The sequence below is a fragment of the Miniopterus natalensis genome, chromosome 11 (genome assembly GCF_054644295.1).
Source record: "Miniopterus natalensis isolate mMinNat1 chromosome 11, mMinNat1.hap1, whole genome shotgun sequence".
Lineage (NCBI taxonomy): Eukaryota > Metazoa > Chordata > Mammalia > Chiroptera > Miniopteridae > Miniopterus > Miniopterus natalensis.
Genome location: NC_142091.1, coordinates 73,903,840 through 73,926,533, shown reverse-complemented (window position 1 = coordinate 73,926,533; position 22,694 = coordinate 73,903,840). Strand labels below are relative to the sequence as shown.

The 22,694-nt window shown below is 58.4% G+C and overlaps 3 protein-coding genes and 1 non-coding gene across 5 annotated transcripts; 3 read left to right on the top strand and 1 right to left on the bottom strand.

Annotated features, from left to right (window-relative positions):
* Nucleotides 1-1,166: 1,166 nt before the first annotated feature.
* On the bottom strand, nt 1,167-1,248 carry TRNAS-GCU (transfer RNA serine (anticodon GCU)). Its single transcript has one exon. It is a non-coding gene; the product is annotated as a tRNA-Ser (tRNA).
* A 488-nt stretch (nt 1,249-1,736) lies between these two features.
* B4GAT1 (beta-1,4-glucuronyltransferase 1) lies at nt 1,737-3,962 on the top strand. Its single transcript, XM_016208305.2, has 2 exons — nt 1,737-2,879; nt 3,119-3,962. Exons 1-2 carry the CDS (start codon nt 1,824-1,826, stop codon nt 3,308-3,310), a joined length of 1,248 nt encoding a protein of 415 aa, XP_016063791.1. The 5' UTR covers nt 1,737-1,823; the 3' UTR covers nt 3,311-3,962.
* Nucleotides 3,963-4,304: 342 nt separating this feature from the next.
* On the top strand, nt 4,305-11,573 carry BRMS1 (BRMS1 transcriptional repressor and anoikis regulator). Its single transcript, XM_016208368.2, has 10 exons — nt 4,305-4,377; nt 7,192-7,337; nt 7,502-7,592; nt 7,767-7,894; nt 8,067-8,146; nt 8,226-8,322; nt 8,885-8,977; nt 10,125-10,189; nt 10,606-10,645; nt 11,024-11,573. The coding sequence occupies exons 2-10, from the start codon at nt 7,199-7,201 to the stop codon at nt 11,029-11,031; spliced, it is 741 nt and encodes a 246-aa protein (XP_016063854.1). The 5' UTR covers nt 4,305-4,377; nt 7,192-7,198; the 3' UTR covers nt 11,032-11,573.
* An 855-nt stretch (nt 11,574-12,428) lies between these two features.
* On the top strand, nt 12,429-17,888 carry RIN1 (Ras and Rab interactor 1). Of its 2 annotated transcripts, none has more exons than XM_087822011.1 (10): nt 12,429-12,644; nt 12,784-12,964; nt 13,065-13,179; nt 13,269-13,341; nt 13,456-13,547; nt 13,703-14,432; nt 14,877-15,013; nt 15,286-15,417; nt 15,562-15,713; nt 16,619-17,888. In XM_087822011.1, exons 1-10 carry the CDS (start codon nt 12,556-12,558, stop codon nt 17,105-17,107), a joined length of 2,190 nt encoding a protein of 729 aa, XP_087678137.1. In that variant the 5' UTR covers nt 12,429-12,555; the 3' UTR covers nt 17,108-17,888. The 2 variants fall into 2 exon arrangements, with proteins under 2 accessions (XP_087678137.1, XP_016063853.2); XM_016208367.2 differs by having other exon boundaries at nt 13,703-14,449; nt 14,708-15,013.
* The last annotated feature ends 4,806 nt before the right edge of the window (nt 17,889-22,694 follow it).

Here is a 22,694-nt window from a genome sequence, read left to right as displayed (position 1 = left end):
AAGTGTAGGGTTGAAACTTCTGCAAAGAGAAGACTGTTTGCAAAGGGGGAATCACTCATGCTCTGGCCATTTGTCACCCTGAGGGAATGCAGGCCTGGCATTGCCAGATTTTCCAGGAGTTAAAACAAAAGTTGGAAATGTGGATTTTATATGAAATCTCCTGATTCACCAAAGTTAACAACTAATGTAATTCAAATGGTCCTTTTAAACACTGAGCAGGTCAAAGAAAACCCAAATGACACCACATCTGGCTTCTGAGCCTCCAGTTTGCAAGGTCTGTGCTGAAAGGACCTGTGTGGACCTTTCTCCTCTGGCACGGGTCACCAATGAACACCTGCAAGGACCATACCTGTGTCTCCTGCAAGGCCACATCCTGCTGCCTATCAGTTCCTGGTCTGAGCAGCTCAGTAGGTGTTACTGCTGGGGGCTGTGGAATATAGGTCTCCTGGTCACTCTTCAACTCAACAACCTTGGTTCTCACCTGTGTAGTAGTGAGAACACCTTACCCCTGCCCTCCTGGCCCTCCCCAGTCTGTCCCAGAGCACCTTCCCAAGATTGACAGCGCTCGAATAGTTATTACCTATAATGGATCTATGAGTCAAAGTACCTGCCCTTCCCCACAACCTCTCCTCTTCTAAAGAATCCAAGGATCAGTTATTCCACACTCATTAAGCACCTTCTGCATAAGGCTGGTGTTGGAATATTCAAGACCTCCTGCTTGTGTGTGTGTATGTGTGTGTGTGTCTGTCTTCAGGAAGGAGGTGTGTGGATACAAGGTCTTCCTCCTGAGAGAATTGCTGCAGGGAGGAAAATCATTGGGCTGAATGGAGTAGTAATTTAAATGATCAAACGCCACCCTAACCACCACCACCACCCTTAAGTTCCACTACTTTAGTAGGGAGGGGGCGCTTCCGGGAGTGCTTCTCTGATTAATATATTGGCCCCTATTTGGCCTTGGCCAGAATTCCGGTTCTGGTCTTCAAAGTGCCACCGAACCCTGGGCCCTCGGTGTAAGGAAAAGGAAAGTGCACCTCCAACTGCTGTCCGGAAGGTTTAGGTACAGAGTATGCAGCGCCTGCAGGGAGAGGAGATGCGTGGTGAACACGGTGGCGCTCCGGTCCGGGGCGATGTAGAAAAGAAAGCGTTATCTCCTTGTAAAAGGCGACCGACGAGGATGGGATTCGAACCCACGCGTGCAAAGCACAATGGATTAGCAGTCCATCGCCTTAACCACTCGGCCACCTCGTCCCACGTAAAAGCGCTCTTTTCCAAATTGCCTTATCTCTTATCTCCTCCGCGCCCTCTGAGCCCCCCCCACCTATTTTTCGGTGCGGCTCTTGAAGGATCTACCGTAGGGAGGGACAGCAGAAAAAAAGGGGTTTTTCGTGTGTGTTCCTTTCCTCCCGCCGCAGCCAAGAACCCGGACCATCCTTCACCAAGCCGCAGCTGAGCTCTGCCTCGGTTTCCCATCCCCGAGTCCGGGGCGAGCGCGCCAAGGTTTCGGGACGCGCTTGGTCGAGGAGGGTCGCGCGCTGACCGGGAGGGAGCGGGTGCGATCGCTGGGATCCCCGCGGTGCGGCCGCGGGCACATGCAGCGTTTGCAAAGCGCGCCGCGCGGGCGCGGGTGCAGTAGCTCCTCCAAGCGTGCAGGGGGCGCCCTGGCCAGCCCTGAGGCCCGTGCGGCGGGAGGGGCTGTGCGCGGGGCTCGGCTCGCCTCGGCTCGCTTCGGCTGCGCTCGGCAGGCTGCGGTAAATCCGGGCTTGCGGAGGCTGGCCAGGCTGTGGCCCGGTGGTCCCTGCTGCGCGCCCCGAGCCCCGAGAACCATGCAGATGTCCTACGCCATCCGGTGCGCCTTCTACCAGCTGCTGCTGGCCGCGCTAATGCTGGTGGCGATGCTGCAGCTACTCTACCTGTCGCTGCTGTCCGGGCTGCACGGACAGGAGGAGCAAGACCAGTATTTTGAGTTCTTTCCCCCGTCCCCGCGGTCCGTGGACCAGGTCAAGGCGCAGCTCCGTGCCGCGCTGGCCTCCGGAGGCGTCCTGGACGCCAGCGGCGACTACCGCGTCTATAGGGGCCTACTGAAGACCACCATGGACCCCAATGATGTGATCCTGGCCACGCACGCCAGCGTGGACAACCTGCTGCATCTGTCTGGCCTGTTGGAGCGCTGGGAGGGCCCGCTATCCGTGTCGGTGTTTGCCGCCACCAGGGAGGAGGCGCAGCTGGCCACGGTGCTGACCTATGCGCTGAGCAGCCACTGCCCCGATTTGCGTGCCAGAGTCGCCTTGCACCTTGTGTGCCCCTCGCGCTACGAGGCCGCTGTGCCCGATCCCCGAGAGCCGGGGGAGTTCGCCCTGCTGCGGTCCTGCCAGGAGGTTTTTGACAAGCTAACCAGGGTTGCCCAGCCCGGGATCAATTACGCGCTGGGTACCAACGTCTCCTACCCCAATAACCTGCTGAGGAATCTGGCTCGTGAGGGGGCCAACTATGCCCTAGTAATAGATGTGGACATGATGCCCAGCGAGGGACTGTGGAGAGGCCTGCGGGAAATGCTGGATCAGAGCAAGCAGTGGGCAGGGACGGCGCTGGTGGTGCCTGCCTTTGAGATCCGCCGAGCCCGTCGCATGCCCACAAATAAGAATGAACTGCTGCAGCTCTACCAGGTGGGCGAGGTGCGGCCCTTCTATTATGGGTTGTGCACGCCCTGCCAGGCGCCCACCAACTACTCCCGCTGGGTCAACCTCCCTGAAGAGACCTTGCTGAGGCCTGCCTACGTGGTGCCTTGGCAGGACCCCTGGGAGCCATTCTACGTGGCTGGAGGCAAGGTTCCCACCTTCGACGAGCGCTTTCGGCAGTACGGTTTCAATCGCATCAGCCAGGTACCTATAAGGGAGACGGCAGGGAAATGGGGCTGGGAGGGTGGTGGGGTCAGGGAGCTATGAGTGGCCCTGTATGGAAAGGGAGCATTGTGACAGGAGCATAGTTCAGTAGTAGCTGGATGTTGTGGAAGATCCAGGATGCCGCTAGAGGAGTGGGGATACTGGAGTCAGTTTTAGGGATGTCAGTCTTGGCCCCAGGAATGTCATCAAACTTTGCTGACCTGTCTCTCCCCCCACAGGCCTGTGAGCTGCACGTGGCAGGATTTGATTTTGAGGTGCTGAACGAAGGTTTCCTGGTTCATAAGGGCTTCAAAGAAGCCCTGAAGTTCCATCCCCAAAAAGAAGCCGAAAATCAGCACAATAAGATTCTTTACCGCCAGTTCAAACAGGAGTTGAAGGCCAAGTACCCGGACTCCCCCCGACATTGCTGAGTCCTTCCCTGCCCTAGTCTGAGAAGTCTCAGCCTCCTCTCTCCTTAGGCCAACCCTCAGGCCTGACGGGGGTAAGAAATATCACTCCACTTTACAGTGGTAGCTGTGGTGTTGGAACACTGGACTTGAACATGGGGTGCTGGGATCAAGTCCTAGCTTTACCACTAACTAGCTGTGTGGCCTTGAGCAAATCCTGTTCCCTCTCTGAGCCTCAGTTACCCCGTCTTTAAAAAGGGAGGTGAGAATATCTACCTCACAGAACTGTTGGGAGGCTCAGATGAGATGCTATATGTGAAAACATTCTGTAAGCTTCGTACAAATGTGAAGTATTATTAATATTATTACTGTATTATTGTTGTTATTGCTGTTATTAACAATCTTGGGTGGGTAGGCAGTAGGAGAGCAAAAAGTATGAATGGGGGCAGAGCTGAGGAGTCTGAGTACTTAACAAAATGGGCTTTTTGGAAGAAATCAGATAAAGACTTTGAATTTAGTTCTTAGCTTTTGAGCTGAAGCCTAAACTCCCTGGTTCTCCCAGGCCTCGGGAGTTCTGGAGAAGGGAATGGTCTTCAGGTTCTGTACCCTCGAATAGGCTGGGCTGGGTTATTTGCCTGCCGATGACAATGTGTAAATAAATGAGTGTTCACAACTACAGCCGGCTCCATTTCTCTCCTGAACCGGGCAGGCGGAGGGGTCACGGGTTCTCCCCTTTCACGCCGCGGGGGGTTGGAGGAAGGTGACCGCGGACCGAGGGTCACCAGCGGTAAAGCAAGAAACCGCAAGAGTTTTTTCAGCAGGTTGACGGCCAGTGTGAATTCCGACCGGTTGCTATGGAAGCCAGCCAGCGGTATCCCAGCATGCCTCTTCCCAGCCGTCCAATCGTGAGCTTCCAAACGGGCGCTTCTTGATGACGAATACGGAAGCGCGGACAGGCCCCGCCTCCCTGTAAAGAGGGATAGGGGCAGCGCTTCCGGGAGCCGGGCGGGGGCTGCGAGAACCCGCAGCTGCGGGCACCGGGCACCTGTCAGAGCGTGTCGGACTTCACGCCGGAGGCTCCACTCCCTGCGGTGCGTAACGCCACCCATGGCGCCCGGTTCGGTCTGTCCAGCTAGTCGGTCGGAGCCCGCGCAATCTCCAGGGCCGAAGCGGAGACTTAACGAGCCGGACGCGTGCGGGCCCGCGGGCCCCAAGCTGCCCGCGGAAGAGCCAGTGATTCCCCTGCCCGCGCCGGCGCGTACTGGGGTGGGGCAGGGTGGGAGGCCCCTCCGCGGAGGGGGACCGTGGAGGCCTGCCTTCGAGATGCTCACTTTCTGAAAAGATAACTTGCATGTACACAGTGCCTTACAGTTTGCTTTTCCATCCCTTACCCCAGCAATCTACAGTACTCAGAGTAGCAGTGATTATTCACTCTTCCCACCCGGGGTAAGGAGAGGAGGTTGTGATTTAATTGAGCTCATTCAGTAGAATAAGAGGCACCCGGAGGAACGACCCCCATCCCTTCCTACGCCCATTTTGGTCCCCATTACATTCCATCCTATCAAGTAAATATATTTAACAGTAAAGAGGAATTGCAAAATTTGGAAACTGTTGGAACTGAGGCTTGATAAGGGGAACGATGAGGCTGGTTTGGAGAACCTAGGTTTTCACATCAGCTTCAGGTTATTTGTGAAATCATTCAGGAACTCTCCTCCAGTCCAGTTATTTTACAAAACTCGAATTGCTGTCAAGGAGGTTAACAGAACACTTTGGGTTTGCTATCACTACAGGGGCCTGGGGCTACCAAGAGTCAAAGCCATCCCCTGCCTCGCAAAAGTTTGCTTTGTTTAATTTGTATTTTCGAACCCTGCAATCATCAAGTGAGTCGGTACTGTGCTAGGTGAGTAAGGTGCATGTGCAGCCCTGCTCTGGTGAGGCTTGGGGTCTGGTTGGGGAGACAGACATGAGATGGGCAAATAGAGAGGAAAGGTAAGCAAATAAGGTTTCCTGGAGGGAGTGGGGTCTACTCCAATCTAAAGGACTACAAAACAGTGCCCAGAGAAGTTGGAAGAACATCGCAGTGAAATAGAACCCCCAGGAGGCAGAGAGATTATCTGTTGAGAGGCCTATTTAGTCTTTCTCTTAGGTGATATCTTGGCAGCAGCATTTGGCACTGTTACCTCTCCTTCCTTCTGAAATTCTCTCCATGACTGAGTTTTCCTCCTCCACCTCTTGGTAATTTCTTTCTCCTTTGCAGGGATCTCATCCTCTGCCCCTTTGGTGACCCTGAGAGTTCCATCTTTTTTTTTTTTTTTAATATATATTGATTTCAGAGAAAGGAAGGGAGAGGGAGAGAGAGAGATAGAAACATCAATGATGAGAGAGCTGTCATTGATCGGCTGCCTCCTGCACGCCTCCGACTGGGGATCGAGCCCACAACCTGGGCATGTGCCCTGACCAGGAATCAAACTGCCAATCTCCTGGATCCTAGGTCAATGCTCCACCACTGAGCCACACCCGGCTGGGCCCTGAGAGTTCTATCTTGGATGTCTTCTCACTCCACACATTCTGCGTTGCTGGTTGCATGCTCTCCCAGGCTCTGAAGACCTTGCTGTATGCCATTGACCAGATTTCTGCAACCCGGATTTCTCTCTGAGGCTTAGACCCATGTGCCTCCAACCCCGCCCCTTCTCTCATTTCGGGGTCCTTGCACATGCTACTCCTCTTGGAATGTTCCCTTCCTCAACCAGATCAGCTCACCTGTCTGGCCCATCTTCGTCTGCAAGCCCTCATGCTGCAGCAACTCCAAGTCCCGGTTAGGTGCCTCTCCCATATGCCCCACTCTCAACTCTTTTCACACCACACTAATGGTCTGTTCCTTTGCCTGTTTCTCCCAGGAACTTGTAAACAGCTTGAGGTCAGAGACTATCTGCCACAGTTGTGCCCAGCACCTACCAGAGTGTCTGATGGTACCTAGCATATATTAGAATTTCAATAAATATTAGGTGAGTGAATAAAAGGAGTGCTTAACAGTGTTTAGTGTTGCTGAGAAGGCAACTATGGTAAGCATTGAAAAATATTGGCATTAGGCACAAGGAGGTTGTCAGTTAACTACAGGATTAGTTTCAGCTGAGAGTGATCATACAGAAAGGAGGTGAAAGAGTAGAAGTGTGCACAGGCCTTGGAAGGTATAGCTGTGAGGCGGAAGATGGGGAGCAGTTACATGGAATAGAGGAGGTTTTGTGTTTCCGCTTTTCCTAAATGGGGGGAATACCTGAGCATCTAAAGTTTCATGGAAAGGAGGGAGCGTTGAAAATACAGAAGAGGGAAGGGAGCACTGCTCACGTGAAGTCCCAGAGAAAGCAGGAGATGGGACTGGACCCAGGGCACAGTGAGAAGACGAGGCTGTGGAGTGTTCTCAGGAAGAGACATGGAGGACATTATAGGCAGAAGGAACAGCATGAGGCAGGTAAGGGGAAGAAAAAAGCATCTGATATATTCAAGAATTGACCATTAGATGGTGGGGTGCAGGAGCTGGACCATTAGTTCAAATCTAGTAGGTGCAGGGCCTTCAAAGCCCCAGTCAGAAGTTTCAGCCCAGTCCTGTAGACAGTGAGGAGCTCACTCTTGGCCTTTCCCATCTATGGATCATCACGTTGGCCAGTATTCCCAGGATTCTGATCACCAACAATGTCCAAGGGCGTGAGCATCTCCATGGCTTCTGGGAGATGTACATACAGGGCCACATGCACCTTCTCTACCCAGCATATGCTCAGGGTGTGGCGAGTCCAGTCACTTCCCCAGCTGTCCCCAGCTGCGGTCAGGCTTCGTTTGACTTCCAAGGGACCACTTTCCTGCTTGGAGCTGTGGGTGGTGGTGAGTGATGGCTCCATTCCTCCTTCCAGAGCCCAGATGCCGCTCCAGCCTTCAAGCAAAGACACAGAAGAGATGGAAGCAGAGGGCGATTCAGCTGCTGAGATGAATGGAGAGGAAGAAGAGAGTGAGGAGGAAAGAAGTGGCAGCCAGACCGAGTCGGAGGAGGAGAGCTCAGGTGAGGCACACATGGACACACACACACACACACACACACACACACACACACACAGTGCTTGCCCGCTCCTCAGCCAGCCCTGACACACACACACACACACACACACACACACACACTCTCTGCTGGCCCACTCCTCAGCCAGCCTGACTGGCCTCTTGTCCCAGAGATGGATGACGAGGACTACGAACGGCGCCGCAGCGAGTGCATCAATGAGATGCTGGACCTGGAGAAGCAGTTCTCTGAGCTAAAGGAGAAGTGAGCGTGGGGCACCTGGGGCGGGGTCATCAGGCACCTGGGGCAGCTGCGGACCTGGGACCTGGTGCTAGGCCCAGGGGGCTGAAGCCAAGAGTGAGCGAGGGCCTCATGCAGGGTGCGCTGTGGATTGGTCCCCCATGTGTGTCTGACAGATGAGCACATTTTACCTCCCAGGTTGTTCAGGGAACGACTGAGTCAGCTGCGGGTGCGGCTAGAGGAAGTGGGGGCTGAGAGAGCGCCTGAGTACACAGAGCCCCTAGGCGGACTGCAGCGGAGCCTCAAGATTCGCATTCAGGTGGCAGGTCTGTGGGCTAGGGTGCCCCCCAGTCCCTTTCTCTGTTCCCTTACCAGCCCATGGTCCCTTCCTCTCTCATCCTTGCCCTGCCCTGCCCCGCCCATGCTCCCAGCACCACTTCTGGGATACTGGGGTCCCTGGCCGAGCTGGGCCTCGCATCCCCCTCCTTCCCTCTGCAGGGATCTACAAGGGCTTCTGTCTGGATGTGATCAGGAATAAGTACGAGTGTGAGCTGCAGGGGGCTAAACAGCACCTGGAGGTGACTGATGGGCGCCAGGGGAGGAGGGCTGAGGTGACCCACCTGTCCCTCCTGGCTGAGCTGCTCCCTCCTCTTCCAGAGTGAGAAGCTGCTGCTCTACGACACCCTGCAGGGGGAGCTGCAGGAGCGGATCCAGAGGCTGGAGGAGGACCGCCAGAGCCTGGATATCAGCTCCGGTGAGGCAAGGAGCCAGCCCCGAGCACCCTGGCTCAGACCCGGCTCTGTCAGTGCCCACCTCCTGCCTGGACCTTAGCATCCCTGACTGCTCAAGGGGATAGTAAGAGGGGTGGCTGTGGGGGCCAAATGAAACCAGGCATGGAAAGGGCCTGGCCCCATGCCTGGCACACAGTGGGGATTCAGGAAGAGTGGGTCCCCCTGTTCTCCTTTGCCCCTGCTCTCTTTCCAGAGTAGGAGATGGCATTCTGACTCTCTCACATATATAATAGCTACAGTCCCCCCCATGTCCATAGTGCCTGGGGAGGCTCTGGGGAGGCAGGAATCATCATCATCCCACTGTCCACTAAGCAAATGAAGAAACTGAGGCCCACAGATGTGCAGTGACCTAGTTCCCAGGTTGTATATCTGTGCAGCTGGGACCTGAACTCAGCTTCCATCCCACAAGCCCAGTGCTCTCTCTGCTGTCCTGGGAGGTGGTTGATGGGGAAGAGCAGGCTATAAGGGTGGGGGTATCCTGGGAGGTCCAGCACCATGATCCTGACTCTGGGTCTGGGGACACAGAGTGGTGGGATGACAAACTACACGCCAGAGGCAGCTCAAAGACCTGGGACTCCCTGCCGCCCAGCAAGAGGAAGAAGGCACCCCTCGTTTCTGGTATCCTTCCACCCGCAGGGCCTGAGCGGAGCAGGATGGCAGGGTCAGCTCCAGAGCTGGGGGAGGGGGAAGGATACGGAAGAGAGTCAGACAAGGCACATGTATGGTCATTTGGCTTCATGTGGCTGTGTCCAGGCAAGTCCAGCTGTCAGGAGTTTTTTGTGGGGCTGTGGGTCTCTCCTGGGTTGTGTGGACCGTGGAAAAATAGAAACATCTGTTCAGTGACCTCCTATAACTTCCTGAAGAGAAGTCCCCTCTGAGACCCTCTGGCTCTCCCACAGTGTCCCAGGCCTTCCCACCCCTGTGCCTTTGCTCACTTTCCACTCTCTTGGAGTGCCTCCTGTCTGCCTGTGCCTGTCAGTTCTCATCTCAGACGCTATCTCCTCTGTGAAGTCTCTCCTGGTCTTCCCCCAAAGCTGTGGCTTCTCTCTCGTCTGTATCCCTGTGGCCTAAACCGGGACACCCGCATCCTGCATGGGAGTAGTTGCCTCTGCCCCACCTTAGGCATGAGCCCCAGCAGTCCAGGGCCTGCTGTGCCTTTATTACTCTGGCATAGCCCAGCGCAGAGCTGAACTGACTTCTCACCCCTGCTCCCCACCCCTGTTCCCCGAATTCCTGCAGTAACCAGAGTCTCATGGCAATAGGAATCCAGTTCAGGAAGGAAGGGAGGGAGGGAGGAATCTGGATTGCCTGCTTGAGGAGTGAGTGGGAGGGGAGGGCTTGGAGACATCAGGTACAGAATATGGGATGGCAGAGTGGATGGTCCCCAGAGGGGTGTATGAGACCAAAGGAGAGACCAGTCTGTGTGTGGATGGGGAAAGGGGCCGATGGGGGACAAGGAAGAGAAGGAGCAAGGTCCCTGAGTAGGTGGGTGGATCTCAGCCTACTGACCTGAGAGAGGAGGTGAGCAGGAGCCAAGGCAGGTGAGGTAGTGGTTAGACTCAGTGCCCCTGCCACCACCCTCATCGCCCTTGGAGGACTCAGTGAGGTAGGCCATAGCCCCCCCACACACACCCAGAGAACCTGGGGGCCAAGAGGTAGGTGGAGCCTGTGTCCTTAGCACTACCTCTCCTGAGTGTTAGAGCTCCGGGCCCAGGCCATCACCTGCCCCTCTTCTGGGCTTTCTGCTTCCTTGACCCAGTTGCAGGCCCTTACATCGTGTACATGCTGCAGGAGATCGACATCCTGGAGGACTGGACAGCTATCAAAAAGGTGGGTCTCGGAGAGGGGACTGGCAGTGCAGGCCCCACCCAGACACCAGCTCTGCCTCTGCAGGCTCCGCCCCAGGCTTTCCGAGGTTCCCAGCATTGCTGCCAGCTCACATGCCTCCTTTTGCCCAAGGCTGCCCTGGAGGAGGGAACTTGTAGTCTGTCAGCCTCTTTCTGGTTCCAGGGCAGGTTTTGATGGAGTGGGGGAAAGGGAAAGAGGAAGGAGGGAAAGCAGGTGGGCCCCAGGCCTCTGACAAGATGTCACAGCAGAGCTTTGTCTAGAAAGTGCCTTATGCTCCCCACACATCCCAACCCGGTGCAGCACGGGCCCAGCAGCCCCTACCCCAGAGAGGCAGATGTGGAGGGGACTTGCCAAGCCCGAGGCGGGCTCTCAGGGGGGTTTTTCTTCTCTCCCACCAGGCTAGGGCAGCTGTGTCCCCTCAGAAGAGAAAATCAGATGGTAAGAGCCACAGGGGGTTCCCACCTCCCACCACCTCCTCCCCCACCCTAGCCTCCAGAAAGGAGCCCAGAGAGGCAATGGCTGTGTAGGGTCAGTGGCCTGAGAGTTCAGACAGTGTGGGTTTGAGGGCACTGTTGGAGTTTGGGAGCAGGAGCCAGGTGGGGGTGGGGAAGCTCTAAGTTGTTGGGACTAAGGGACAGAGCTCCCCACCAGAATTGGTCAGGGAGGGCTGGAATACTAAGCACCAGCATCTGGGGGGCCCATAACTGAGGGCCAGATCAAGGACATTCCTCTTAGGTCCCAAGATGAAGTAGCTGCCTCCCTCTTATTTCAGCTTCCTCTCACCTGCAATGATTTTCCCCTTTCCACATACCCCAGGACCATGACCCTGCAATTCACAGCCAATGGGCCGTCGGAGCAACACACACCAAACCCAGGATTTGCATTTTCCTGCTGTAGAGAGGCAGACTGACAAGCCCCTCAGGGTCTTTCCAGCCTGTTCTCCAGTGCTGCTGCCCAGCCCTCCCCTCCAGGCATCACTGGTTTGGACCCCCTCATCTGCCCCTCCTCGGGGCATGTACAGCTGTGGCCCGGAGCTGTCCAACCCAGGCAAGACTGTCCTTCATCCTCAGCCAGGCCCCTACCTTCCCCTGCCGAAGCTCAGCCCCCTCGGTCCCTCCCTGACCAAGAAGACCTGCCTCATCTTAAGCCAAAGCACGTCCTTCCTGCTGACCTTGGACCTGGCTCCCTAGTCACTGAGCCAGTGAGTTGGGCCCACTTCATAGGAACTCTGAGCCAGAAATGATATTTCGGGGGCCTGTCCTGGCTGTTGCCATGGTGAGAAGGCAGGCTTCTCAGGTCTTCTTTAGGCAGTCCTTGGTGCCTGCCTCCCACATTGTGGGCACTGGAATTAAAACATTTCCTGGGTCTCTGGTGTGACCCACGTGTGTCTGATTTACCTTGCAAGGCAATCAGGGCCCCATGGGGCATGCCTGAGATAGGCAGTCTTTTCTGGGGTCCCTGGTACCTCTCACTACCCAGCAGGAGCCTATCCACTCTGACTTGGGTTATAGACTGGGGAAAAGGTGGGGCTCTCCTACAGCCACCCCCAGACGCTGAGGGCTAGGCCCTGGACTGCCTGGTGCTGGTGAGGAAGTCTGAAGCAACATGTGGCACAGGCAGAACACGTGGCCTGAGTAGGGGAAGGGAGCTGGGTGCTGCGGGCTTGGAGACTGGTCATGTCTGCACCTGCCCATCACTTGGCAGATTGGCAAGGCAGGCTGGCAGGGTGTGCGTGTGGGAGGCAGCCGGCAGCAGTGCCATGTGCCAACACCTCACAGCCAGACTCCCGTTTAGTGCTGAGTGTCAGAACCACCCCCAGAACCTCAGTTAAGCAAAGAGGTTAGTTTCCATGGAGACAGGGCATCCTTTCTCCATGGCAACCTGAAATCCCAAAACCCATTAGGCTCAGGAATGAGTCATCTGTGGCCAGTAGGAGGCACTCACACAAGGCTGACCCCAAGGCAGAAGGTTGAGCAATTGACCACGGACAAAAAAGGTGCCCCAAGGGCGAGGCTTGAGCCTGTGGGGAGATGGGCCCTGCTTAACCCCTTCCTTCCCAACCATGGTCTGAGGAGCCTGCTGCAGGGAGCTCTGTGTGGAGGCGTCAGCCCCACAGCTGAGGCCCTGGAATGGCACTTACATGGAAAGGATCCCTGTCCACCAAGGCTGGGCCCAGAACGGGAAGTGTGCACTGCCCAGGCTGAGTGAGTGGACACAGAAGAGTTAACTGGCGGGGTGTGACAGGGCGCACCGCCCTCAGGAAGTGTTACTCACCACCGGGAATGCTCTTGCCTTGGGGGCTGGATTGTCTTCCTGAGTCCCAGAAGTAACCGGAGGAGCTCCCCGCCATGGAAGCCCCTGGGGAGCCAGGAGCAGACCCTCTCGGAACCCCCAGCCTTTCAGACTCCTCGGCGCCTGGGCACCTGGAGAGAGAAAAGTTAGTGAAGTTGGAAGGGCAGCCCAGTGGGGCAGGGAGGGACTGCAGAGCGTGTCTGTCCCAGGGCAGAGGAGGAGGAAAGGGTTGGGCAAGGGTTCCAGCCCCTGGCCTCCTGCTCAGGTCTGGTGCCCGCCTCCAGGCCAGCCCAGGACCCGCTGTATGACGTGCCCAATGCCGGTGGGGGGCAGGCAGGTGGGCCCCAGCGGCCCCAGCGCGCTGTGAGCCTGCGGGAGCGCCTGCTGCTCACGCGGCCCGTGTGGCTGCAGCTGCGGGCCAACGCTGCAGCTGCGCTGCACATGCTGAGGACCGAGCCCCCGGGGGTGAGTCTTGCCCCCTACCCCCAGAGACTGGCCTGGTGGAGGGTGGGATGGAGGGGGGCAGGACACGAAGGTCCTGAGCCTCCGACCCATCCATTCTCAGACATTCCTGGTGCGGAAATCTAACACCCGCCAGTGCCAAGTTCTGTGCGTGCGGCTGCCCGAGGCCAGCGGCCCTTCCTTCGTCTCCAGCCATTACATCCAGGAGAGCCCTGGGGGTGAGCGGGACTGGCCCGGAGGGAAGGGGCTGGAAGCAGAGGCTGGGCGCAGGGGTATTCCACAAACAGCCTCACTTCCCCTCTCTCAGGCATCTCCTTGGAGAGTTCTGAGCTCGTCTTCCCAGACCTAGTCCAGCTCATCTGTGCCTACTGCCACACCCGGTGAGCCTGCCCGAGGTGCCTGGTGTCAGGTGTCCGCGGGACACGTGGTCCTCCCCGCCCCTCCAGCTGCAAGCATCCCTCACTTCCGACTTTATGCCCCCTCTCTGGCCTCAGGGACGTCCTTCTTCTCCAGCTCCAGCTCCCCAGAGCCATCTGCCAGGCAGCCACCCACAAGGAGCTGGAAGCCATCTCTCATTTGGGCATTGGTAAGGGCTCCCCTGCTGCCCATTGCACGGATGAACAAACTGAGGCCAAGGGGGGAAGAGAAGGCACTCAGGCGCACAGCCTGAGCCTGTGTCATGCTCTCCATTGGGCACACTCCCTGACTCCCTTGAGGTCCCCGTTGGTTTCTCTTCTCTAGAGTTCTGGAGCTCCTCCCTCAACACCAAGGCTCAGCCAGGCCCCCCTGAAGGCCCGCTGCTGCCCCGGCTGAAGCCCCGATCCCCACAAGAGCTGGACCAGGGCACCGGAGCCGCCCTGTGCTTCTTCAACCCCCTGTTCCCAGGGGATCTGGGTCCCACCAAGCGGGAGAAATTCAAGAGGAGTTTCAAAGTGCGTGTATCCACAGAGACCTCCAGCCCCCTGTCTCCACCTGCTGTGCCGCCACCCCCTGTCCCGGTGCTGCCAGGGCCAGCCCCCAGCCAGACAGAAAGGTTGCCCCCTTGCCACCAGCTGCTGCGGAGGGAGAGCTCAGTGGGGTACCGTGTACCCGGTACCACCTCCAGCCTCCCTCCCCTGCCCTCCCTGCAGGAGGTGGACTGTGGCTCCCCCAGCAGCTCTGAGGAGGAGGGGATGCAGGGGTTTCAGGGGAGTCCAGCAACCTCACCCCGCCTGAGGCTCAAGAGTCGCAGGAGGCCTTTGCTTAGGTCCATGAGCGCTGCCTTCTGCTCTCTGCTGGCACCTGAGCGGCAGGTGGGCCGGGCAGCTGCGACATTGATGCAGGACCGCCACACAGCTGTGGGCCAGCTGGTCCAGGACCTACTGACCCAGGTGCGGGCTGGCCCAGAGCCCCAGGAGCTGCAGGGTATCCGGGAGGCACTGAGCAGGGCCCGGGTCATGCTGAGCGCAGAGCTGGGACCTGAGAAGCTGCTGCCACCGGATAGATTGGGTGAGACTCCAGCCCAGGCCTTTGCTGGTTCAGCCCTGTCTCTCCATAATTTCAACTCTTACCCACTCCACTCTCCTCCTCTTCCCGAGCCAGCCCGCATCTCATGACCCTTCAAGTGAGTTTCGCCTACCACTCTCCTGTCTCACCAAGATTCCTTCTCTTCATCCTGTCCCTCTCGGACTGTGCCCCTTCTCCTTAAGACTCTGTCCCCTACCCCGCGCTGGTTCTCCTGACCCCTTGCCTGCCTCTGTTCCACAGAACGTGTCCTGGAGAAGTCACTGCATCGCTCAGTGCTCAAGCCTCTCCGGCCCATCCTGGTGGCCCGACTGCAGCGCCGGCTTTCCGCTGATGGCTCTCTGGGCCGCCTGGCCGAAGGCTTCCGCCTGGCCCGGGCTCAGGGCCCAGAAGCCTTTGGGTCCCACTTGAGCCTGCCCTCCCCGGTGGAGATGGAGCAGGTGCGCCAGAAGCTGCTGCAGCTGCTCCGCGCCTACTCACCCAGTGCCCAGGTCAAGCGTCTCCTGCAGGCCTGCAAGCTGCTCTACACAGCTCTGAGGACCCACCTGGGTACGCCCCGCCTGCCACCTCCCACTGGCTCCTTGCTGTCAGAGGCAGGCCCCCAGGCAGATTCTAGGGGAAAAGATGGATCCAGCCCTCCCATCTTACAGATGGTCTAACTGAGGCCTGGATGTAAAGCATCCTCTCCCCAGCCCCTGCTTGTGGTTGCCACAGAGACCACATTGCCCAAGGCCTGGCAGGTGGAGGAGGGGGTCACTGGAGTGGACTCTGACTGTGGGGCCCAGAGGAGCCTGAAGCTTCCCTCTCCACTGTCGCCACAGGTGAGGGCGCGGGAGCCGACGAGTTCCTCCCACTGCTGAGCCTGGTCCTGGCCCAATGCGATCTTCCTGAGCTGCTGCTGGAGGCCGAGTACATGTCAGAGCTGCTGGAGCCCACTCTGCTCACTGGAGAGGGTGAAGGACCCCACACACATGCCACTTCCCTGTCTGGGTGGGGCTAGAGCACCTTAGCACTGCATGACCTGAGTAAGCAGAGAAGGGGAGAGGGGACATGTCACCCACCCCCATCCTGAGATGCTTTCTTCCCCTGTGTCCCAGGCGGCTACTACCTGACCAGCCTCTCTGCCAGCCTAGCACTGCTGAGCAGCCTGGGCCAGGCCCACACCCTCCCCCTGAGCCCCTCACAGGAGCTGCAGCGCTCCCTCAGCCTCTGGGAGCAGCGCCGCCTGCCTGCCGCCCACAGCTTCCAGGTAACAGGGCCTCCACATCATCCGGCCCAAACTGAGACCCAGCAGGGGAAGGGCTGGTCCTTTGTCACCCTGTAATAGAAACAGAACCCCATGCAGAACAAACATCAAAGCCAGCCTTTCTAGAGAGAGTATGGTCCATGTGCGGCACTGTGCTCAGTGCTCTGGGGCTCAGTCCTGAATCTTCACAGAAATAGAGCGATCATTACCCCCGTTTCACAGATGAGGAAACTGAGACATGACATGGAGAGGGAAAGGGACACAGGTGGCAGGCTCAAGCCCCCAGTCCTGGCTTCCAGCCCCCAGCTGGGGCTCTGCCTACCCCTGGACTCAGGCTTCCCACCCATGCTCCCTCACCCTCCCATCTGGGCTCAGGCCTGGTGTTTGCAGACCAGACACCACCGCTGCCCTTCACCCTCCTCTCCACCCTTCCTAGACTTGGTTAAGAAGCGTGGAACCAGACTGTAGCCAGATCCTGGCTCTGCTACTTTCTGGCTGTGGGAGCTTGGGCAAGTTAGGTAACTAGTTTGAGCCTCAATTTTCTCATCTATAAAATGGGATAATATTATCTACCTCCTGGGACCTATATGAGGATTAAATGAGTTTAAGCAGGACAAGTGCTCAGGGCACAGAGTTAGCTCCGTCTGAGTGTGATGGTCAGGCTGTAGGCCCGCTGGGGCCCTCCCTCCAGTCTGCGGTGTGACCCCCTTGCCCAAGCACACCTCTCCCTTTCTCAGAGCCCCCCTTGGACCTCAACTTATCCAAAAAGCTTTTTCCAGTTGGTTCTGCCCCTGGAATGATACTACCTGCCCCTGTCTCGGCAGAACCCAAACTGGAACCTCAAGCTTTGCAGCCAGGTGCATACCAGGCAGGGCTGAGTCCTTGGTTTCGCTTCTCCCCCCGCACAGCACCTCCTCCGAGTAGCCTACCAGGACCCCAGCAGTGGCTGCACCTCCAAGACCCTGGCCGTGCCCCCAGGGGCCTCGGTTGCCACCCTGAACCAGCTCTGTGCCACCAAGTTCCGAGTGACCCAGCCCGACGCTTTCGGCCTCTTCCTGTACAAGGAGCAAGGCTACCACCGCCTGCAGCCCGGAGCCCTGGCCCACAGGCTTCCCGCAACCGGCTACCTTGTCTACCGCCGCCACGCAGAGCGGCCTGAGGCACAGGGCGCCTTGCTTGGGGGTGCAGCAGAGGGGAGCTGCAGGGAGCCAGAGGCAGGGGGCAGGGAGGAGGAGGAAGGGGGCCCAGGAGAAGGGGACATCAGAGCCAAAGCCAGTCCCCGGGGCAGCAAGGCAGAGTCTGCGACAACTGCCGCACCGGATGAGAGCCGGACCAGAGGAGGCCCTGCTCAGCCAGATGGGCCAGAGGCTGAGGGAAGCCAGGCCGCAGAGGAGTAGCTGGGGGTGGCCAGAAGGGTCATTTGGGGCAGAAAACTCTGAGCCTGCTGGAAAGGCCCGTCAGCCCCACTGACCAAGGCCACAGCCTCCTTAGCCTCCCCCCCCCCCCACTCTTGTGTCTGCCTCCCCCTCTGTCTATTTATCTACATGACAACCTGTTGGGGCAGTGCCTGGACTGGCTGCATCTGGGCATTGGAGTCAAGTTGAGGGGGCTTGGGAGACCCAAGACCAAGGGCCCAAGGCCTTTGCCTTTTGTGCTTCTGCCCCTGCTGGAGGCTGGCCAGCCTGCAGTGCCAGTGTGCTCAGCCTCTGGCAGCCGGGGAGGAGCCACTGCCCAGGCGGCCCCTCCAAGCTGGGGGCTTCCTGGCCCCAAAAGTCTCCACCTACTCCTGGTGTCAGAGGATTCAAGGAGACAGCAGGGGCTCAGGGCCAGTCCTGCTCCAGACCACCTGGAAGAGTAGTGCCTCCAAACTTCAGTGCCCTCACCGTAAAGGGGGGCGCTGCCATCCTATCTTCTCCCTGAAACCTTCCAGGGGTCAAAATGGATGGGTTTGCTGCAGAGCAGGACTCAGACTATGGGGAAGGGGGAAAGGAGGTGAGATGTTAGCATTGCTTCCCCCGCCCCCCCTCCCAGTGCGGTTCGCTGCGCTTGCCAATCCCAATCCCGTGGAGATCCCGGAGGTCAGGTCCATCCAGAGGAGCACCCAAGTTCCAGTCTTTCTCCAAGATGGGGCATCCTCCCAAGCCCTTTGGCATCCCAGGGAAATTGGAAGGGGGACAGGCTTCCTAAACAGAGGCTGAGGGGGAGTTTGGAAACCATTTTCTCTGCACTTAACTCTGTACCTCACCAGAGCATTATGGGAGGCCATGCTTATTACCCACTGACTCCTAAGATATCACACAGCAGGCCATTAGGGGTCCCCCACTCAAACCGGGGCATCAGGTTCCAACTACACCTGTAGCCCTTCTAAGCCACCAGTAAATTAACCCTCAAGGCCCAGCAGAGCAGGCAGCAAATCTGAGCAAAGAAAATGCCAGCAATGACCACAAGGAGGGGGTGCGTGTGGCCTGGGAAGCAATGGAGTGGGTGACATGAAGGGGCCAGGGGACTCCGGGGTCTCAGCAGCATAAGTAGTCACGGGCTTTGCGCTCTGGCAGCCAGCCACTAGGCAACCAGGGGACAGCAGGGGCCGAGGCTGCCGGCCCTCAGCTCCCTCAGCGTCGGGTCTGGACAGGGCCAGCCTCACTGAGACCACTGCCTGGAAGGGGCTGTCCTCTGGTGGAAGGAGGACCCCGGCTAGCCTCAGAAGCCTTCCCTCAGGCACTGCTTACTAGGGAACATCTGCCCACATGTCAGACGGACATGACAACTGGAAGGTGGGAATCCTGGACGCTGGGATCTCAGACAAACCAGGTGCAGCCCAGGTGCAGGGCTCCCGTTTCTCAGTGGGCCACCGCAGCGCTTCCCTTCCCACTCCCACCCCCACCCCCACCCCCAGCCTCTCGCTGGTTAGGGAGCCTCCCCTTCGGGCTTTTGTATGTCCCCTCACCCCATCCCACTCCCAGTCCCTTGCACAGCGCTGGGCACTCCACAGTCGCTCAATAAATACTGTTCACTGGCTGGAGTTTGGTAACTAAGAGCGAGGGCGGTGAAGTGGGAAGCTGGGAGGCTAAGGGAAGGCTGGGTTCTAGGAACCAAACGCAGGACGTTGCAAGTTCCGTCCAAGAGGAAGGACCTGGACTGGCTGCAGGGGGTACTCAGAACCCCAGGGCTGGATATGGAGCAGGTCCCACAGAAACGAGGACTGGCTGAGGCTTCTGGGCCCCTGCCTGGGGCCCTCTGCAAGCCGCTCTCACCCCTTCCCCCCAGGAGTCCTAATTCCTGGCACTGGGAATTCAGCACCACCCCCCCACCAGCAGCTCAGCCAAGCACTGCCAGCCCTGCCTGGTGCCTGAGTCTTATCTTCGCAAGAGAGTCGGATTAGTCAGGCACCCAGGCCGGGTAAGTCAGCGTCAACAAGGTCATGATACAAGCGAGGAAGGTGATCACAGGCTGGTCTAAGGTTGGTCTCCTTATCTCCATTTTACAGGCGGGGAAACGCTTGCTCAGGGAAAGTGGCTTGTTCCAGGGCACAGGGCTGGGACACCTCATCCCGCAGTCCTCCAGAACAGGACTGTGCTCGTCAGCTCAGCAACAATCTCAAGTGTCTGGACCAAGCACCAAGCACCCCACCCCAGCCAGAGGGAAACGGATGCGATGTGGGCAGTGCCAGGGCCACTGTGCTTGGGCTCTGCACAGCCCCCACCCCAGCCGCCCACCTGTGGCCTCTGGAAGAGGGAGTCGGGGCTCCGAGAGGCGCCCGCCTTGCCCGGGCCCTGACGCGGGGATCCAGAGGAGCTCCAAGTCGTCTCACTCGGCAGTGCTGTCCTTGTCACCTCTCGAGTCACCATGGGTCCATGTGTGTTTGTTTGTTGTCCATCTGCCCCACTAGAAGGCCACAGGCAAGTTGTCCTGGCTCCCGCTAAATCTGGGGGGCCTAGGACAATGCCTGGCCCGGAACTGGCCCTTGGTGACGCCTTGCCGAGGGACCGGCTCCCACTCGGGAGGCTCGCCGGCGGTCCCTCCGAGTTCCTGGGCGTGGGCAGTGCCTTCTCCGCAGCTGCCGCCAGGCGGCGAGCGCGCCCTCTTCCCAGTCGCAGGCCGCGTCCCCTTCTCACCTGAGGCCACCCAGGGACCCAGGACACTCAGAGGACCCACGCCCAGCCTGGTGCCAGGAAGGAAGCAGCCTGCCGTGGGGCCCGGGGACCGTCCTGTAAATGGGGACCTGAGACCAGAGGTCGGGAACATGCTGAGGAAGGGGCCACCTACTGCCCAGGGCTTTCCCAGGCTGGCCCCGGAGTCCAGGGGTGTGGGCTGGCCTGAGAGGGGACTCGAGGAGAGGTGGGCAGGAATCAGTCACGAGACCCACAACCACGCCCTGACCTGCCTCAACACAGAGCGCTCAACACCCTGCCACGGTGGTGTGGCCCATATTTGCGCCCACAATTTAACACACAAACACCAGGACTCACGTCTGCAGAGTGTGTGACACCCTGCCTGCCACAGTCAGGTACGGGAACACGGGGCACCTCCAACCTTAACAGGAACACGGAAAGTGTTAGGAACACCCTGACACTGTTAACAATTCATGCCCTGCGGGATGGGACACAGTGACACACACAGGCCCCTCCTCCAACCCACAAACATCCCTGGATCTGCAAACTCAGATACTCCCTCAGATATTCCCTCTGCAGCTGAGGATATGACTCCCTGACACAGGACAGACTCGCTGAGACATGTGGTGACCTGCTACACAGAAACCTCGTGACACACACCTATCCATGCAGGACTGCCGCTGACACACCCAGGTTCCTGCTCAGACATGGCGCACGGGCGTCCTCCTTCCCACTCTGCCAGGCACAGGAAACGACACACAGACACAGACAGGCACACAGACGCGAACTCAGAGACACACACACACACAGACTCAAAGACACACACAAACTCAGACACACACCAGCTCAGAGACACACACACAAACTCAGAGACACACACCAACTCAGAGACACACACAAACTCAGAGACACACACCAACTCAGAGACACACACCAACTCAGACACACACACAAACTCAGAGACACACACCAACTCAGAGACACACACCAACTCAGAGACACACACCAACTCAGAGACACACACACAAACTCGGAGACACACACCAACTCAGAGACACACACAAACTCAGAGACACACACCAACTCAGACACACACACAAACTCAGAGACACACACCAACTCAGAGACACACACACAAACTCGGAGACACACACCAACTCAGAGACACACACCAACTCGGAGACACACACACAAACTCAGAGACACACACACAAACTCAGAGACACACACAAACACAAAGACACACATACTTTTTATGCTTTTGATCGTGCAGAAGACCCAAACCCTTCTGACTAATCTCACTCCCAGCCCTGGCCTATCCCTGCCACCACTTAGCCACCCTGCCCCGTGGGGGACTCTGGTGAGGTCTGTGGGCTGCTGGAAAGACCCCTGTGGGGGGGTGTCGACCCCAGCGACCAGGCAGGAGCCAGGATCGGCAGCCTGGGTGGGGAGGCCTGAGCTCATCAGATTCCAGCCTGAGTGATTCACCGGAAGGGCCTAGGGAGGATCTGGAGTAGGGGGTGGGGGACTGGCCCAGGAGCTGGGGCTTTGGGGGCCAGAGCAAGAGGGTCTTGGGTCCAGAGGGTCCCTTCAGACCAGAGGGTCTTGGGTCCAGAGCAAGCCTCTAGTCTAGGAGAGGGGCTTCCTGAGGGGCAGCCCAGCCTGAAGGGGTGTCTGCTGGGCATGGCTCCTGGGAAGGACTTAGGACACAGAGCAGAGCCCGAGGATGAGACAATTGGCCCCTCCCTTTGGGGCCTGGGCCCCTGACCCCACGCCTTCCCAGTCTCAGCAGCTGGGTGTCTTTACCAGGGGTTAGGCCAAGGGTGGGGGCAGGGGTGGGGTGACCTTCATGGCCACTTGGTCCCTTAGGCTCTCAGCCCAAGTGGACCCCAGAGCCCTGAGGGGCTGGACCTGCCTGGCCCTGTCAGGCCACGGGGGTTACCGACCCTCACTGCACTGCCAGGAGAGGCTTCTGCCTGTGAGCTGAGCATGCAGGGCTGACCCAGCACCAGGGATGTTTTCCTGCTGAGGTGGAGCCCTCTGCTCCTGCCCCCCCTGAGCCCCTGCCTCCCAGGCCTGGCTGATGCTCAGAGAACCTCCCTGCTCCTGCAGAGTGACAGAAAGAAAGGACAGGGCTGGGGGTAGAACCAGGGCACAGGAAGTGCCTTTCTTGGAACTCTGCACCAAAATAGCCCGTTCTGTCCCTACTCTGGGGCTCAGTGTCCCATGCGGGAGGTATGTGTCACCAAGGAGACCTTCCCCGGGGAGGGGCCGGAGCTGACCTACGTCTGGCTTTTGCCTGCCACCCTCCCCCTGCCTCCCACCCCCGCCAGCCCCCACCATCCCTGCCTCAGGCTCTGCTCCACTTTGAAGTCCTAACATAAATATCATGTCTGCTTGGGTTCCCCTTCCCTGCCGGTCACAGCCCCCAGACCTGGCTCCCACCCCAGCCAGCTCCAGGGGTGCATGCCAGGGGAGAGGAGGGAGGCCTGGACCACCCAGGGAAGGTGGTGAGCCAGAGACCCTGGCGTAGGATCGGGGAGACAGAGTGGGCAGGACACCAGATGGAGAGGGGAGGCACGGAAGTGGGCAGAGAACAGAGACAGACTCTAGAAACCAATAAGGTGACAGCCCTGGGGACAGGAGAGGAGACACAGAGACAGACTGGAGAGCTGGAGACGCCTGACACAGAGGGGGAAGGGAGAGGAACAGGGAGGAAGGGGCTCTGCAGTCAGCCCCTGGGTACAGCGAGGGTGCAAGAGAAAGAGGGCACTGGACAGGAAGCGAAGGGGGGAGTTCCAGGGGTGTGGGCTGAGACTGGGGTACAGTGGGAAGGACCTGGTGGAAAGAGAAACGTCCCTGGCAACAGGGC